This window comes from Hemiscyllium ocellatum, chromosome 3 (assembly GCF_020745735.1).
Source record: "Hemiscyllium ocellatum isolate sHemOce1 chromosome 3, sHemOce1.pat.X.cur, whole genome shotgun sequence".
NCBI lineage: Eukaryota > Metazoa > Chordata > Chondrichthyes > Orectolobiformes > Hemiscylliidae > Hemiscyllium > Hemiscyllium ocellatum.
This window is the reverse complement of record NC_083403.1, coordinates 114,512,994-114,530,723: the sequence shown is the minus strand read 5'-3', so window position 1 is coordinate 114,530,723 and position 17,730 is coordinate 114,512,994. Positions and strand designations below refer to the sequence as shown.

Here is a 17,730-nt window from a genome sequence, read left to right as displayed (position 1 = left end):
TTTTTAAGTTATTTTAAATTATTCAAAATGGTGCCAGTGTGGTCGCAGTTGAAGCTTTTCACTGTATTTTCCCTTAAATACAAGTGGCAATAAATCATTCATTTATTTATTTAATCATTCACTCATTATTCTCAGTTTCTTGATGGCTAGTCCAATCACGTAACCACTGTACCACTGCCTTCCTCAAACACCTATGCCTTTTAGTCTTCACGAACAGAATTCTACAGTAAACTGATCGTAGATTGTTCAGTTTCTTTTACTGTGCAAGACTTCAGGAGTATCAAAATCTGAAGTGTGCTTCTAGAGTCACTAGGCTATCCTACTTGCTTGCCAGTTCTTGTTCTTAACTCTTGAAGCATTCTTTATTCATTCAAATATTTGATGAATTTTAGTACTCATAGTCATATTAACCGTAGTGAAAATTAATGGTAACTCTCAGAATTTTGAGAATGAGGGCTTCAGTAATGCCATTGAATGTCAAATGTTGATAGTTAGTTTCTTTCTTGTTTGGAATATTTATTGCTTAGAGTTTATGAGGTAAAAATATCATTTGACACTTATCAATCAAAACATGGATGCTGTTCTGGTGTAGCTACATATGAACATAGATTAATTCAGTATCTGAGATGTTGCAAATGGTGCTGAACATTGTGCACTAAGCAACAAGCATCTCCACTTCTGACTTTGCAATGGAGTGAAGGTCTTGAATAAAATATTTGAAGATGGTTGAGTTTTGGTCTTAACCCTGAGAACTCCTGCAGTGTTATCCTTGGAATGAAATGATTGGTTTCCAACTATCATCTTCCTTTGTTCCAGCTATAACTCCAACCAGTGGGGACCTCTCCTTCTAATGCCCAGTGACTTCAGTTTTGTTAGGGATTGGTGATGCCACACTTGATCAAATGCTGCCTAAATGGTACACTCCTCTTCCACTCCTGACACCTTCCCACACCCCAGCTTCCCATCCAATCACAGAAGGTGCAATACTTGCCTGTTTACCGGCTCCCTCCACACTTTCCAAGGACCAGATACACCTTCCAGGTGAAGCAACAATTTATCTGCATTTCACTCAATCTAGCCTACTGTCGTTTATGTTCACAATGCGGTCTCTTCTACTCTGGGAAGATGAGAAGCTGACTGAGTGACTGCCTTTCCAAACACCTGCATTCTGTGAATTAAATGAGCCTGAACATCCAGTTGCCTGTCACCTCAACACACACACCACCGGAAGGGGAAGCAACACCCCATTGGGACCTTGCAGCCTTCAGAGCTTAATGTTAAGGTCAATAATTCTAGAGCCTGATCACCTCCTTCCTCATCATTTATCTACCTCAACACCCTTGATCCTGTCATAACATTGGTTGCTTTCATCACACAAGCCCATTTCACCCACTCACAGTCCCCATTAGCATCTATATAGCTTCACTTCTTCTTTGGCTTCCTATCAACAATCCCTTTACCTGCACATTTTCTTTTCTCTCTCATGCTCTTTCGCTGTCTTTCTTAGTCACATTCTTTCTCCAAACTTCACCTCCACCTATCTGCTCACTCCCACCCACTCCCCCATCCTCCCATCCACTCCCCCATCCTCCCACCATCAGCATAAATACCACTTTTTCTTAGATATTCACATCTCTGAAGAAGAGTCACTGGAGTCAAGCCATTAACTCTATTTTCTCTCCACAGATGCTGCCAACATGCTGAGTTTCTCCAGCAATTTCTATTTTTGTAGTGGTGAACAATTGTTTTGAAGGAAGGTACACAACAGCCTCAGAGCTAAGTGAAGGACCCTACTTTTCCTAATATATATTAATAACCATGTTTTGGGGTGACAGGATACAGTTTCAAAATTTACAGTTAAAATTTGAATTTTCTGAATTGAACATTAAAATTAAATGTTCTGACCTGTGAGAATGATAGTGAAAGTCTTCAAGAGGATACAAATAAACAGGCAAAATGGTCAGACAAAGCAACAAATGAAATTTAATATGGTGGGATATGAAGTGATGCATTCTGGTCAGAAGAATGAGAAGACACAAACTAAATTAAAGGGTGCAATTCTTATACAGACCTGCGGATACAAGTCATAAATTGTGGAGAGTGGCAGGACAGGTTGGGAACTTGGTTAATGTGACCCTGGATTTCATAAAGAGAGACATACAGTTCAAAAGCAAGGGCCTTATAATGAAACTTGATCAATCTTGACGGACTATTGTGTCCATTTCTGGGCAGCAGATTTCAGGGTGAGTGTAAAATCTTTACGGAGACTAGAGAAACGATTTATGTGAATACTTCAAAGGATGGGGATTTCAATGACATTGGTAGATTGGAGAACAGGAGTGTGAGAGGAGATTCAATAGAAGTGCTAGATATTGATTGAGTAGATTGGCAGAAGGGTTGAGAATCAGATAGCACTTGTATAATAGGCATGACAAAATAAGCAACGGCAAATAACACTCTTTTACATAGTGTTATGAATATGCTTCATATTTAATCACAACTTATGGACTTGAGTTTTGAAGGCCTGTGGAGACATGGATACATTTCCAATTCTTTGGATCCAGTTGGGTTATTTTAAAGATGTCAATGAAAGGACATTGGAACATATTCATCAGGCATTTCTTGAAAGCCACACATCTTGTGTCAACTACCTACAAACACTGTCAGATTGCACCTCTGATAGAAGGAAATGGGCAATTCAGTTCAGCGCTCATGTTTTTAAAAAAAAACTATTGTTGTGGATCCAGTATGGTACCTGAAGCTCTAGTCTAGGCTTAATCCCTATTTGTCCACCTGAAGAGCATCCAGATGAATTATTGATGCTGTGTTCCCTGTGCAAGCTATGCTGCTAAAGATTGCAGAGATGTGTGCTGAAGTTATAGAGTCATAAATTCATAGAGATCGACAAGACCCTTCAGCTCATTGCATCCATGCCAGTCAAAAACAACTACCTAACTATTCTTATTGCATTTTCCAGCACTTGACTCATAGTATTGTATGTCCTGGCATTGCAAGTGTGAATTGCTTCCCCACTAATCTTTCTATCACTTGTCTAGCTTCATTACCTAAATGTGAGGACTGCCCTTTTGTCAGGTTTTCAATGTACCAGAGGCATTTTCAAGATTTGTTTCCTCCAAATCTTTCACACAATGGCTACCCCAGTTAATGGTGAGGAGGTTGAAATGCCCAACTATTGCTACCCAATTACTTTTGCACTTGCCTGAAATTTGCCAACATATCTACTTTTCTATTTCACTTAGACTGTTAGGAGCCCTATAGTGCTTTCCAAGCAATATGATTGACCTTTCTTGATTTTTATGTTGCACCCATATGACTTCATTTGAGAATCATTAGATCTGTTCAGTGCAGATGGAGGCCATTTGGCCCATTGAGTCTGCACCAACCCTTTAGTAAACATCCCACCCAACCCTGTAACCACATAGTCAGTGCATCTAGTTGAACACACTGCAGAGCAATTTAATGTTGGCAATCCACCTAGCCTGCAGATCTTTGGATTGCAGGTGGAAATCAGAGCACTTAGAGGAAACCCACACAGACTCAGGGAGAACATGCAAACTCCACAACAGTCGTCTAAGGCTGGAATCAAACGTAGTTCCCTGGTGCTGTGAGGCAGTATTGCAAACCACAGTACCATCATACTGCTGTAAGAGCCTTAAAATGTCATCCATCCTTATTGCTGCTATAGATATCCAGATCAAAACTGCAACACTCCTCCTCTTCAACCTCCTTTTGTGTCTTTCCTGAAGACTGGATATCCTGAAATATTGAGCTGCAAGTCCTACCCCTCTCTCAACCACGTCTCAGTGACAGCAATGACATAATATCCCCTTGTTTTAGTTTGTGCCCTCAGTTCAAATGCCTTTTTCATCAAACTCTGAACATTAAAATCAATAATATCCAACTTTATTCTCACATGGATACTGGTCCCATTTCATGTCAGGTACAACCCATCCGGCTTGTAGCATAAGAAATAGGAACGGGAGGATGCGGTTTGGTTCCTTGAGCATGCTGTGCCATTCGGTAGGATTATGGCTGACCTGACATTGCTCATGTCCACTTTCTGTGTTTTCCCCATAACCTGACTGATCAAGAATCCACCTTTCTATGAAGGCCATGGGGAATGGATGGGGAAGTGTAATTAACTGTGCTGCTCTTGCAGGGAATCAGCATGGACACAATGAACTAACTTACCCGTTTCTGTGCTATAAATAAAATCAAATATCATTATCCCAGCTGCAGAGTGTGTAATCATTTCGGAGAATGTCTTGCTGATTTACAGGCCAGTGTGATATTGTTAATAGCTTTTATCAGGGAGCATTGAGAGCAGGTTTTCTGTGGGGGAGGACAACCTCCAACAAGGCAAAGAAGACAAACAGTAAATCAGGTAATAAGGTAAAGGCCTGATGCACATCAGATACCCGAAATGTCATTGGTGGGGTGGGTGGTGGGGAACAGCATAGCTTGAAGGCAAGCACCAAGATAAGACAAGAGTACAGTGCATTGTGCTTGAATTCTATGCAAACAAAAGCCTCAAAAATTATGCACACTTGGTCGCAGAAATTAAAATATCAAGGCTACACAAACTCATTTGCTGAGCAAGTTAATTATAACATTTCAGAGTCCAGTGAAAGGGGGTCTTTGCGTAGGACACAGTATGATACTTATTATTATTTTAGTCCTAATTTTGTTTTCAGCGATGAAATGTCAGAATGAGTAGTACAATGTAAAGCTATCCATTGTGTATTAGTTTTAACTGTACAAGCATTAAGATTAAGCAGTATTGCTATTGTCTGTTTTAGAAATGACTAATACATGCACCAGACACAGCTCTGTCCATATAAAATGTAAGGGTTGTTGACGGTGTTAAGAGGTGTACACAGGTATGTTAAATGAATAACTGAAACCATCTCCATAATTGTTCTTGAAACAACTACTAAAAATCACCATTCAGAAAACCAGTCCCTATAAATCACTGTACCTCACTGAAGCAATTCCACACAAGTTTGATAGCCCACCAGAAAGTTTCCCTTCTTTTACACATGAACAGTCCTTGACTTTAGTATTGCCTCAGAGTCAGGCACCAGAGTTTCAGAATCTCTGACACTTTTTTTATCCGTCAGCCAGGCCTCCTTGATTGGATCAGATTAACAGCCCCACTCTAATGATCCAGCTGACCTTGTTCCAGTCACTGAACTCACAAATGGTTAAATGTAAAAATAGAGTTGCAAACTGGTAAAAATCAGCTTGACACTCAAAACAAAACTTGAAATGGTCGTGACCAAAGTTATTTTTTATGCTGAGGAATCTGAACTATACCAAGGAAATTAAGACATGTATCAAGTTATCTGCTACTTTGCATGTTTTAAGTGTCTACCTAATTGCAACATTATTGTATTGGATATCCATAAATGTACTGAATCTGTTCAGTTAAATTAGCCTTTGGCATAGGACCCGTCCAGACTCAATCTCAACTGAAACAGGTCTAAGAAAAGTAAGTGAATGGATCTCTTTCTAACCCAAATCCTCACCCTTGGCAGCATAATACTGCACATGTTTTCTAAAGTTCAATTATTGTATTTCTCATCTTCTCATTTTTATGATCTTACACACAGGATTAATTTCACAGAGATACTGCAATTTGTCAGATCTCCTATACTTTGGATCTGCTTATCGATAACAATGCTGGCAGTGACTCTTTTATGTTATTTTGAGTGAACATCTTGGTGTACATTGTTATTGTAAGCCATTCTAACCCACCATTGGTATGCACTGATTGCTATCGTTGTGTAATCAGTGCATATCATCGCTATGTAGCTCTTGGTGTACGTTGTTATTCTAAGATGTTCTAACCCACTCTTGGACACACTAAGTGTCATCATTGTGTGTTCAGTGATCGTTGAAAACAGAGCGCATCTTTTTATAAGTGGGTTTTTAAAAAATCTGCTTTCAATTATACCTTAGCTGAATCTCATTCCATCACCTATACTGAGGACTCAACTTATTCAATAGACATTAGCCTTTTATCCTGTTCTATCCAATCCTCATGGAACTTGTTTTCATCTGTTCCTCAGTTCCATTGGAGTTTTGGAATTTATTTCACAACTTCAATTGTGGATACTTTGTGCATCTTAGTGAATGATAGTAACCAATGAGCACTCAACGAGTTTGTATAGAATTACTTTGATATTTTAACAATGCCATTAATCCATATTGTAAGACACACTGTGTGTGCTTATCCCAAGCTGCACCCCTGCAAAAAAATATACTTAAGGAAGTAGGATTACGACAATATGAATTGATCCCTTGGTGCTGAATTCCACATAATTAGTGCATGTTAGGAACATATTTGACAATAATATAGTATATTATCCACTATATATGTGTATGTGAAAGCCACCCTTCAATTTTTCTTTCGTTCTTTTTTTATAACACAGCTTAAAGTTTTCCTCATAGATTGAGACTTAGTTGTTTCCAAGTCTTAGTGACAATAGTGTCACTATGAGTTTAGAATTGCAATATTAATACATCACTGTTCACCTATTCCCATATCCAGTATTTATTCACATTCAAATTAATATTCATTTGTTAACATCTTCATTGTTTTACTGTTGCTTGTTACAAATTTTACCAACCTCCCTTTTGTCAATGCAAACTTTCACATCATCCTGTAAATGAAATCACCCCTTCAGTTTTGTAACTCCATGATGGGATATAGATTAACTGACACAGCTCCATTTATTGTCCATCTTTTGTCACTCTGAGAAACTGGCACTTGGTCAATCACTGTAATCACTGATGGAATCCTACAAAGGTGCCAGGTAGAAAAAAACTCATGATTTTGAACCAGTCACAGTAAAGAGAGCACTGATGTACACCTGAATTAGGATTGTGTGAGATTTGAGGTAGAGGTGGATAGGTCTACCACTTTTTTGAAAAGTGGAATAATCTCTCCCAATTGACTAACTTCCATGCCATGTAATTTACTCAGAGCCAGGTAGATTTTCAGACTTGAAAATTTGGAAATCCTCATGCTCTGTAGAATTTAATGGCTGGACTTCATTTTTTTTGAAATCCTTCCCAGTACAGCAGCCAGCCAGATTCATCAGGATGCTGACTGTCAAGCAAGCAAGTGGGTAACAGGTTAGATTGGACAGTGGTTTGATGCAGGTGAAGGTTAGGAAATCAAGAAACAGAGGTATAGTCAGCACGAGTGAGTCAGACTTTGTGGTAGATCGTATGAATTTTATGAAATGAGAAGGGGGGATCTGACATTACAGTTTGGGTACTGGCATTGTGGTACAAGGTGGTATGGGTTGAGAAACTGTGTTGCAGCTGATATGGATAGACTCAAAGTGTTGGATATTGTGGGGGCAGAGATCAGACATTTGAGGGATATCAATTATTCCATATGTGGAGGCTGGCTGTTGGTTGTTCCAGGCCAGTTATCGCAGTGGAGTTAGATACCATGAGGGTTGGGACAAACTTTGACATTAGACATTGCAGATGAAGAGCTATTGGACATTGGGCTGGGAGAGCCTATAGTGAACTCTCTCCTTTAAAGGTGAAAGCAAGCCAGTTTGAAAACAGTTTTGGGTCATATTTGAGAACTTTAAAAAATTTATCTTCCCATCTAACCCCATGTCAACCATTATTGGGTGTTAAAACTCTATAACTCCCATTCCATTGTCTCATGTATTTATGAATGCAAATATTCAAAACGATTTTCTGTTAAAAGTGTCATCTGTGTCTCAGCAAATAGCAGCTTCAGTTCTGAATCAAATGATTGTAGTTTAAGTCCCATTTCAGAAGCTTGAGCACTTCATCAAGGCTGATCTCTCAGTGCAGTGCCATCAGAATGCCATTCTTTGGATGAGATGCTTATCTGAATTTATCCTCTCCAGGGGTAATCATAATGAATCTCATAGCATGAGTCAAAGAAGAACTGTGGCATTTTCTTTGGTGTCTTGGCCTTTTTTTTTACCCTCAATCAATGCATCAATAATATAAATTATGGCTGATTATTAGCACATTGCTGGTGCTGGGAGCTTGCTGTGTGTGAACTCCCTCGATTTGTTATTGTCAGAGTACAAGAACTAGAATCCAAATTGGTAAAAAGGTAAAAACTTTCTCTCCACCCCCACCCTCCTCTAGCTTATCTCTCCACACTTCAGGCTCACTGCCTTTATTCCTGATGAAGGGCTATTGCCCAAAACGTCGATTTCGCTGCTCCTTGGATGCTGCCTGAATTAGATTACTTATTAGATTAGATTACTTACAGTGTGGAAACAGGCCCTTCGGCCCAACAAGTCCACACCGACCCGCCGAAGCGCAACCCACCCATACCCCTACATATACCCCTTACCTAACACTACGGGCAATTTAGCACGGCCAATTCACCTGACCCGCACATCTTTGGACTGTGGGAGGAAACCGGAGCACCCGGAGGAAACCCACGCAGACACGGGGAGAATGTGCAAACTCCACACAGTCAGTCACCTGAGGCGGGAATTGAACCCAGGTCCCTGGCGCTGTGAGGCAGCAGTGCTAACCACTGTGCCACCGTGCCGCCCTAAACTGCTGTGTTCTTCCAGCACCACTGATCTAGAATCCAAATAGCCAATTCAGCCCCTTGTCTCTGCTCTACTGTTAATATAATTATGTGGTTCTCATCTCGGCCTCAACTCCACCTTACTACCCACTCTCCATAACCCTTCAATCCATTACTAATTAAAGATCTACCTATTTCTTCGTTAAGCTTCGTCAATGTTCTGGCATCCACCATAATCCGAGATAATGCATTCCACTGATTCATGACCCTTTGAAAGAAGTAATTCCTCCTCATCACCTTTTTAGATTTGACATCCATTCTCCTAAAATTAAAACTCATGTCTAACTTCTGACTTTATTCAGCATTTCCTGCTTACTTTGAAATTGCAATGCCGAAGTGAGAAAAGAGTCAAATCTATTGATGATGTCCAGAAAATCATTCAACCACTGTTGTCACCAACAGTTGCAACAATTCAATGATTCAAGGTACACGGCAGTCCAGATCATATAATACTCACCTACACCAATAATTATTCTTTGTTAACAACATAAAGCGAATTGTTTGACCCAACTAGGTACCCGACCATATTATACCTGACAGCTAAATCCTCTGAAGTGCTACTCGAATTCGAGTGTCATTGGCACTTCATCAATCCCAGAAGAAATAAATACATTTGATTGTAAGACTGACGAATTTAATGTTAGCTATGTTACAAAATTACATTGAAGCAGTCTATGCATTTTCTCTTTCTCTGACAATTGTTTGATAAAAATACCGACACATATAATTTACTTCAGAGTTCAGTACTAGAAATTCTTAACCTTTTATCTTATTGTATGTTTGTTGGGAAAATGTTTCCTGTGAAGTAACAAATTATTTCAATATTAAGTGCTAACTATGATGCTTATGCAAACTCTGCTTCATCTGTTTATCCTGTCTATCTGTTGCAGCTGAAGGTGCATGTGGCGGGACATTGCGTGGTACTAGCGGAATGATTTCCAGTCCATACTTTCCATCAGAATACAATAATAATGCTGACTGCACGTGGACTATCCTGGCTGAGCCTGGAGATACCATTGCACTCATCTTCTCTGATTTCCAACTTGAAGATGGATATGACATGCTCGAGATTAGCGGGACTGATGCACCAACAATATGGCAAGTACCGTGATTGTTGTCGTATTTTGTTTCAAAGAGTCAAGTAATTTATTTCATAACAGTGCACAGTGCAGTTCATTTGGGATGATATTTACATAGAATAAGAATCCACCTTGGAAGTGTTTGAAATATTTCCCACCAGGTTGAATTACAGATGGTTTTAGGCCTGTTGAAGATTGCAGATAAATCTATTTGAAGGCATGCATTGTTTTTAAATTTATGCAATGCAGTGTTTATTAATTAATTTGATGTAGAAAATCAGTGAGTTAATTGGATTGATTCCTTTCTCCAGTTGTCATCGTGGTTTCAATCTTGCTAGTTGTTGTTGAATTCCGAATGTTGAGAACTACATAAGTAGCGAAAACTCTTCCTTGTACTCTGACAGATCAAAGTCAGAAAAGTTGTCACCAGTAAAATGTGGGCTATTCACCTTGAAATTCCAATCATATCAATCCTTCAAACTTGGAATCTCCTGTTGCATCTTGTCAGGGACAGCAAACTGTGCCTAAAATCAATTATTTATCTTAAAGGGTTGGCTGTTGTCACACTGCAAAATCCAAAGCTTTACAAAATCATATGGATTTAAAATCAGTTTTCCACCTTTTGTATTATGATGCTGCCACAGAAGAAAGGCATTCCCACAATCTGTGCTGCAGATAAACTTCAGGTAAAGCCCTGGACTAAAGCTAAGGTTGTGTTTTGTTATTCTGTGTGTCTTCACAAAGCTCTGTGAAAATAAACCGCCTTAAGGCTGGTTTACACTGGCATTACAGAAATCTGAAATGGAATCAATGCTCTTTCTTGTGTGAGTATATCTGTGATGTGTGATCTGAATTTTGTCGCTGAGTGAAATGAATGCTTGTTTATAATCACATGTTAAGATAATGTTGCAGGAGGTTGAAAGTAAGTTATGGGGCAATTGTGCAGATTTCAATTTTCTAGTTGGCCTCAATTAGAAATATTAATGAGCGTAATTGGGAAAATAATGCAGTGAAACCTTCCAACTAATCTTCAGAAAGTCAATTGAAGAGATGTTTTCAAACATTGATCATTAAGCGGCACTTTGTTCACTGACAGCTCTTTTCATTGAAATTCTTGTAGCCAAATAATTTGTTTAAATAATGCATGGTTTGTTTGTGCAGGTTTTCTTTTACGGAAATAATCTTGGGGGAGATTAATGTAACTATTTGCCACCTACATGATTTGCAAAGGATTGTAGGGGCCTGTTGAAGATTACAGATAAACTTTTGCGTGCTTGCATACATTTGAAAATAAAATCTCCTGGAAAAAAATGGGCTGTTGATTTGTTAGACCATGCGGAAAGTAGCTGTTGACAACTGTTCAACATTTTCAATAACAAAAGTGGCTCTATTTCTTGTGGCAGCCGGATGATCGCCACTGCTAAGCTTTTACATATATAGTCTGTTCTGACAATAGCTCCATCGTCATGCGATCTAGCATTATAAGAAAATCGCATAACAGCAGCATAATTTAAACCACTGCTGCCGGAATCGCACTATAGCCAAGATAGGAAAGAAAAGTACATTCTACAAATAATGGTCTAATTTCTTCAATCACGTGTAGCCAATTGCAGTTGAAGAAATGCACGTTATAGCAGAACTGACTGTGATCAGAAAGGTGACAATGTTAACATCATTGTATGAAATAATGAGTGCCATGTTGCCTGTGAACTAACCTGGTTTACCCAATAAAACAAATCATGCTAATTAAAGAAATTTATTTTATTCACATTTTGAAGATGAAACTTCTGGATAGCTTAAGCTTACTTTTCTGTTACTCTTGTGAAAGTGTTCAGCATGTTCCTGAACTTCATAACTGGATATCTCTTCATATTTCCATTTGGATTTTTTTTTTGTTAGGTTGTCCTTTGGTAAAACGTGAATTAGGTGACATTTTTCAAAGCACTTTTGAAAGCGGCAAGGAGACGTGAAGTTTAAAGATGGCTTCATGTTTCAGGATCAATACCTGTCAGAGGCAGGAATCAGGAGCTGGGTGCAATACCATGTTGCAAAACTGTCTTCAGCTCCACCTTATAGGAGCAAATTAGTGCAGATGCTGGAATCTGTACTGAAAGCAGCAGATGATGGAGATTGCAGCAGATCAGGCAGCATTCATGAAGAGGGAGCAAGTTAACATTTTGATTCTAGATGACTCTTGCTCACAGCTGAAATGGAGTATGGAAGGGGGAGCACTTATACCATATTTGGGTGAGGGGGGTGAGATGTGCAATGGCAGTGGTGGTGGGGGGGGTTGTGGAGGTGTGCAATGGCAATGGTGGGGGGGAGGTGTGCAATGGCAATGGTGGCGTGTCGAGTCTGGCAGTTAGACACACCATTGTTCTGCCATTCTCACATTCTGATCACTTAATTTGAACTATCAACATCTTTTCTCCACCAGCACTCTACACCTCTCCATCGCCACAACTCCTGCCAACTATAGCATAAATGCTACTCCCTCCACACTTCATTCAGCTCTGATAAAAAGCCATCTAATGCAAAACATTAGCTTGTTCTCTCTCCATGGATGTTGCCTGGCTTGCTGTGATCTCCAGCATTTGTTGTTTTCAGTCCATCTCCACCTTATCTTGCAGCACAATTTTCATCTTAATAACTTTAGAGAAGGGACTGGTGCCAGATTAGTGACTGGTGGTGTGTGGAAATGATGAAGGAACATCATGGAAATGGGCTTGTATCAGCAGCCATTGATGTGGCTGCTATTTGTGTGAGGGGAGTTTTCCCCTGATTGTCATGTCTCCAGTGTTGCTAGGGCTCCTTGACGATGCCCTCAGTTCAGCTCTTTTGTCCAAGTTTGAGCCAAAGATATCAATGAGGTCAGGAACTGAGTGGCACTGAAGGAACCCAAACTTAATGATATAAATCTCCTCAATCACTTGGCTGAAGAAATCCTGTGTAATATACTGAAGTCCTATCAAAACTAAAGGAGAGACCACATCAAAGCACAACCTAATTCTGGTGCTTATCTCTCATATTTATTTGTAAATTGGTTTCCTTTAGTACCTGACCTCCTAACTAATACAGGCAGTCACTCTCAATAAAGGGATAACTAAAGTTGGAGTTAGGTGGAAACTCTATTTTGCATTCAAATACAATCAATGGGGAGACTTGAGCTGTTTTTGTTGTATGCAGGAGGCATATTGCGTGCAAGGAGTGCACTGCTTTCAGCAGCTCCGCAGTTGGCACACAAGGAGCCTACTGGGGAAACCAATTCTCAGCCAATTATGGCTTCCCCACAAGAGAAAAGGATTGAAGCCTCTGGAGTAAAATGGAACAAGGGTTTTCAAAAGTAGAGAGATGTAAGGAAGTTATTAAAGCTCAAAATACACAGGGGATTGCAGAAAAATGTTGCATGCATGAATGAAGTCCCTGTCTGTTTTTGATCCTTCTGAAATTCAGACTGACTGATCTCTAACTCTATGTGAGTGGAAATTTGTCTATCAATTTTTCTCTTTCTGCCATTTATTTACTGAGGTGGAGCAATGATGAAAATAGGCCCACTCAGTCCATGATTTTTATTATCAGTTGAATATGCTCAGCCAGAGGCCCTATTGCTTTTGAGACTCGGAGACAGGTTAGAAAGTCTCATGTGTTTCTAGACCAAGAGGGTTACAAATGGGTTCAGTCTGTCCCTTTGCCTCCTCTTTCCTTTAGCAAGGCCCATCCCTTTATCTTTTGTGGTGTTTTGTCTTCTCAGACTTACATGTAAACATATTTATGATTTATTTGTTAAATGCTAGGGTCTGGAAGTGGTCAGAAGAAATGGACTATGTCGGGGGTGTTATTTCAGTTGAGTCATTTAAGCTGTTGCTAGTGATAGGTGAAAGGCAGATTTTGTTTGTGACATGAAATTGTTGTGTGAAAAAAAAATGAAGGATTGATTATTTGCCACAGTGTGATTGTTTCTTGTCCTTTCAGTTATTTGTCTTTTCTGATTGTGTTCTACAGTTGCTAATATTTATACAGGCATCTGTTTACTCGTTGGATAGATAATTCAGGTACCCAGGGAACGTGAATAGGCCATGTATCTGTACAGAGCCTCACTTTACACTGAATTGTCTATCCGAACATCATGGCTTTCCCAGATATTGGGAATTCAAATAGCTGAGACATATATTTTGTGTGAGCCGTGAGTTAGATATTCAAAAGGCTGCAGGTTTGGAATCGATGGCAGGTGCACGTTTAAAGCAACAGAGGTTATTTCAGTGTGCCCATCCATCGCAGACAGTTTGTAATTTTTAAAAGGACAAGCAATGGAAGGGGTGGGGAACCCAGTTGCCAGTATTATTGGCCCCAAACTCCAAAAAGAGTTTGTTCAGGCACCTGTCTAGTGTAGAATGGAATTTTTAAACTGTATTTTGTTTAAATTGAACAATTTGATCCACTTAGCGCTCAGCTATTAGGTGAATTGAGTGGCCGAATAAAATATCTATTTATCATTGTGATTTGATTGCAATACCTACCTGTGCCTGTGTGAATGCGAGACATTCATATTTCTCCCCAGGCCTTTCTCACTCATGTTAATCAGAGAGCGCTAGGTCACACAGAATCCACGGAGCAGGAGAATCAATGTTTCAGGCCACAGTGTGATTGCTTCTTGTCCTTTCAGTTATTTGTCTTTTCTGATTGTGTTCTACAGTTGCTAATATTTCTACAGAGACATAGCAGACTGATATGTCATGTAAACATTTGATTTTTGAACTACAACTTTCTAGCAGTTTTTATGGAGAAAATATTTTTTAAGGACACTTAATGTTGATTCTCCTGCTCCTCAATGCTGCCTGACCCTGCTGTGCTTTTCCAGCACCACACTCTCGACTTTGATCTCCAGCATCTGCACTCTCTCTTAATTGCAGAGCTGCAGACTCTCTTCAGTAGTGTAGCAACAGGCTCCAATATGCTGCTGCCTGCTTTTGCTGCTGGTACCAGGCAGGAAGCTCCTGCCTTTCACTGATCTTACTTCCCAGTCATTTAGCTTATCAAAAGTTTGCAATAGTGTCACAAATGTGATGTAACCAAAGCCTGGGGTTGGCACCAGGAATTTATCCCATCACAATGATATGACACATGGAGCTTGATTGAACCTCCTACCATGTGGTTATTATGGGTCTTGTGGTGCTTTACATCAATGAAATATTAATAAAATTAGCAACAGATTCTTGGTTTTACTGCTTTTTTTAACAAATAAAACATATTGACGAAGTTTTGATCATACATGGTGATTTCAAAATCACTGATTTGGAGGGACCATATCACTTGGGTGTGGTTAATAAATTGATTTGTAGCAATGTCAGGAGGCTTAAATTAAAACTGACAAAGCATAACATTTGAGAGGATGGTTTTATGGACATTAAATCAGAGGAACCTAAAATACTATTTTCATAACGACCATAGTATAAGGTGGATTGGTGGATTTCTTTATAATGATAAATGTATGAAACATTTCTAACAGACCTGATGGAATAAGTATTACAAATGATGTACAGAACAACATGGAACAAATTAAGAAATCCACTTTGTCAGATATGATAGGTAGTGTTCTTGTGTGTAAATTAGGCCTTGAACATACAAATAGAGGACCAAGATGTCATCTAAGTGTCCTTAAAAAAATTTTCTCCATAAAAACTGATAGAAAGTTGTAGTTCAAAAGTCAAATGTTTAATTGACACATCAGTCTGCTATGTCTCTGATAAGCTTCAAAACAAGCTATCAACCTATTTTCATTATTTGTCTTGATTTAGACAGAACATGGTTGATCTATTTTACCAAAGCATTTTATGGATCCACTCACAAAAGAGTTTGATTTGCTCCTGATAAAGAAATGAAAGAGACTTGTCCAACATGATAAATGGAGGTTAAGAATCCAGTTTAATCTGGTTCTGTGAGTAAGGGGTGGGTGTTTGCGAAGATGGGTCCAAATGCTGTCTTTCAAATTTTAATGCCTGGACCACAAACAGCAGGAAAGTTTCAGCTATACAGTAGACAGGGGTGTAATGTAAACTGCAGACCAAAATCTAACAAGTAGATCATTGTAATCAAGCCTGCCGAGAAGGGTGGTGCTGTTGTCTGGCGTATTGACCTCTACATTGCAGAGGCTGAGCGCCAGCTCTCAGACATCTCCTCCCACCTCTTCCAGACTGTGACCTCACCATTGATCACCATACTATTGTGTCCACACAGTCACTAATTTAATTTCATTTGGTGATCTTCTCCCACTGCCTCCACGATCACAGTCTCCCAATGCCACGCAGCACATTCTATCTCCTTCCCAAAATCTACAAACAGTTTGACCCAGACAGACGCGTTATTTGATCCCCCCAGAATGCATTTGTTCCTCCTCAACATGAATTTTTCGCTTCTTATCTCATTCCCTTCTCACTTACTGTGCAGGGAACTGTGCAACTCAGTGGATTTGTAGTGGATATTGGTGACCAGCCTATACCCAGCAATGGAAACTGAGGTTAAGGAAGGGAGGAGTCAGACGTGGACCAGGTGAAGAGGAGAGCAGAGTAGAAATTGGATGCAAAGTTGACAAACTTTTCCAATTGCGGACGAGAGAGGGAAGGACCCCAGATGATGTCATCGATGTTTACAGAGGAATTCTTCTGATGCCTTCCAGCGGTTTCGCAATTTCCAATTTGCAGGCTCCAGCCACCTCCTCTTTACCATGGTCCAGCAATCCCTTTACAGGTCCATCCCCCATCAGGATGGTTTCCGGGCTCTCCGCTTCTTCCTGGAAAATAGACCTGGAACATTCCCATCCACCACCAGCCTCCTCTGCCTGGCTGCACTCATCCTCACTTTGAACAACTTCATCTTTAACTCCTCCCACCTTCTCAGGTCTAAGGTGTGGCCATGGGTACCTGCATAGGCCCTTATTATGCCTGTCGCTTTGTGAGATATTTGGAACATTCCTTATTTCAAACTTACTTGGGTCCCTCCCCACGGTTCTTCCTCTGTAAACATCGATGACATCATCTGGGGTCCTTCCCTCTCTCGTCCGCAATTGGAAAAGTTTGTTAACTTTGCATCCAATTTCTACTCTGCTCTCGTCTTCACCTGGTCCACGTCTGACTCCTCCCTTCCTTAACCTCAGTTTCCATTGTTGGATATAGGCTGGTCACCAATATCCACTACAAATCCACTGAGTTGCACAGTTCCCTGCACCGTACATCATAAATTACTTCCTGTAAAGACTGTTCCATCCTTTTAGTTTCTCTTTTGCATCTGTTCTGATGCTGTAAGGAATACGCTTCTTCAAGGGAACATCTGAAATGTCACTTTTCTCCTCAACCAAGGATTCCCTACCACTGCGGTTGACAGGACTCTCAGCTGTGTCCAATCCATCTCCTGTACTTTGGCTCTCATGCCTTCTCTTTCCTCCCACAGCAACAATAGGATCCCCAATCCTCACTTACCATCCCATGAGCATCCATATTTTCATGAGCCACTGTTTTCACCATCTCCAGTGGATGCAATCAACTGACACACATTCCCCATCCACTTGCTTGTCAGTCTTTTGCAGGGATGGTTCCCTCTCTGGTCCACTCTTTCTTTACTCACAACGTGTCCTCACAGTCTCATGGCATCTTCTCCTTCAATAGCAGAGTATGTAACACCTGCCTGTTAGCTTGCTCCCTCCTTACCAACCAAGGCCCCAAACACACCTTCCAGATGAAGCAGCACCTCAACAACTTCAATCTAGTTTCTTGTATTTACTGCTCACAATGTGCTCTCCTTTACACTGAGAAGGCAAAATGTAGACTGGGCGACTGCTTTAAATTCAAGTTCTCTTTCTCTCTCAGGATGTGGCACAAGAGGATCTATGCTATGTACTTGTCTGTTAAAGGCTTGCACATCCTTGACTGAAGGTTTCTTTCACTTTGGGAGAATGCAGTCAAGGATGTTTGTGCAACATTCCTATCATTGTCAGCTCATTTACAAAGAAGAACAAGCTGACCCCTGCAA

The 17,730-nt window shown here is 40.1% G+C and overlaps 1 protein-coding gene across 1 annotated transcript in view; it reads left to right on the top strand.

Annotated features, from left to right (window-relative positions):
• The window catches only part of LOC132835936 (CUB and sushi domain-containing protein 1-like), a 2,426,762-nt gene that overhangs the window by 1,097,667 nt on the left and 1,311,365 nt on the right, over nucleotides 1–17,730 (top strand). Inside the window, exon 5 of the mRNA XM_060855058.1 lies at nucleotides 9,520–9,727. Within this exon, the coding sequence (XP_060711041.1) occupies nucleotides 9,520–9,727 (208 nt within the window). The remainder of the gene's footprint in view (nucleotides 1–9,519; nucleotides 9,728–17,730) is intronic.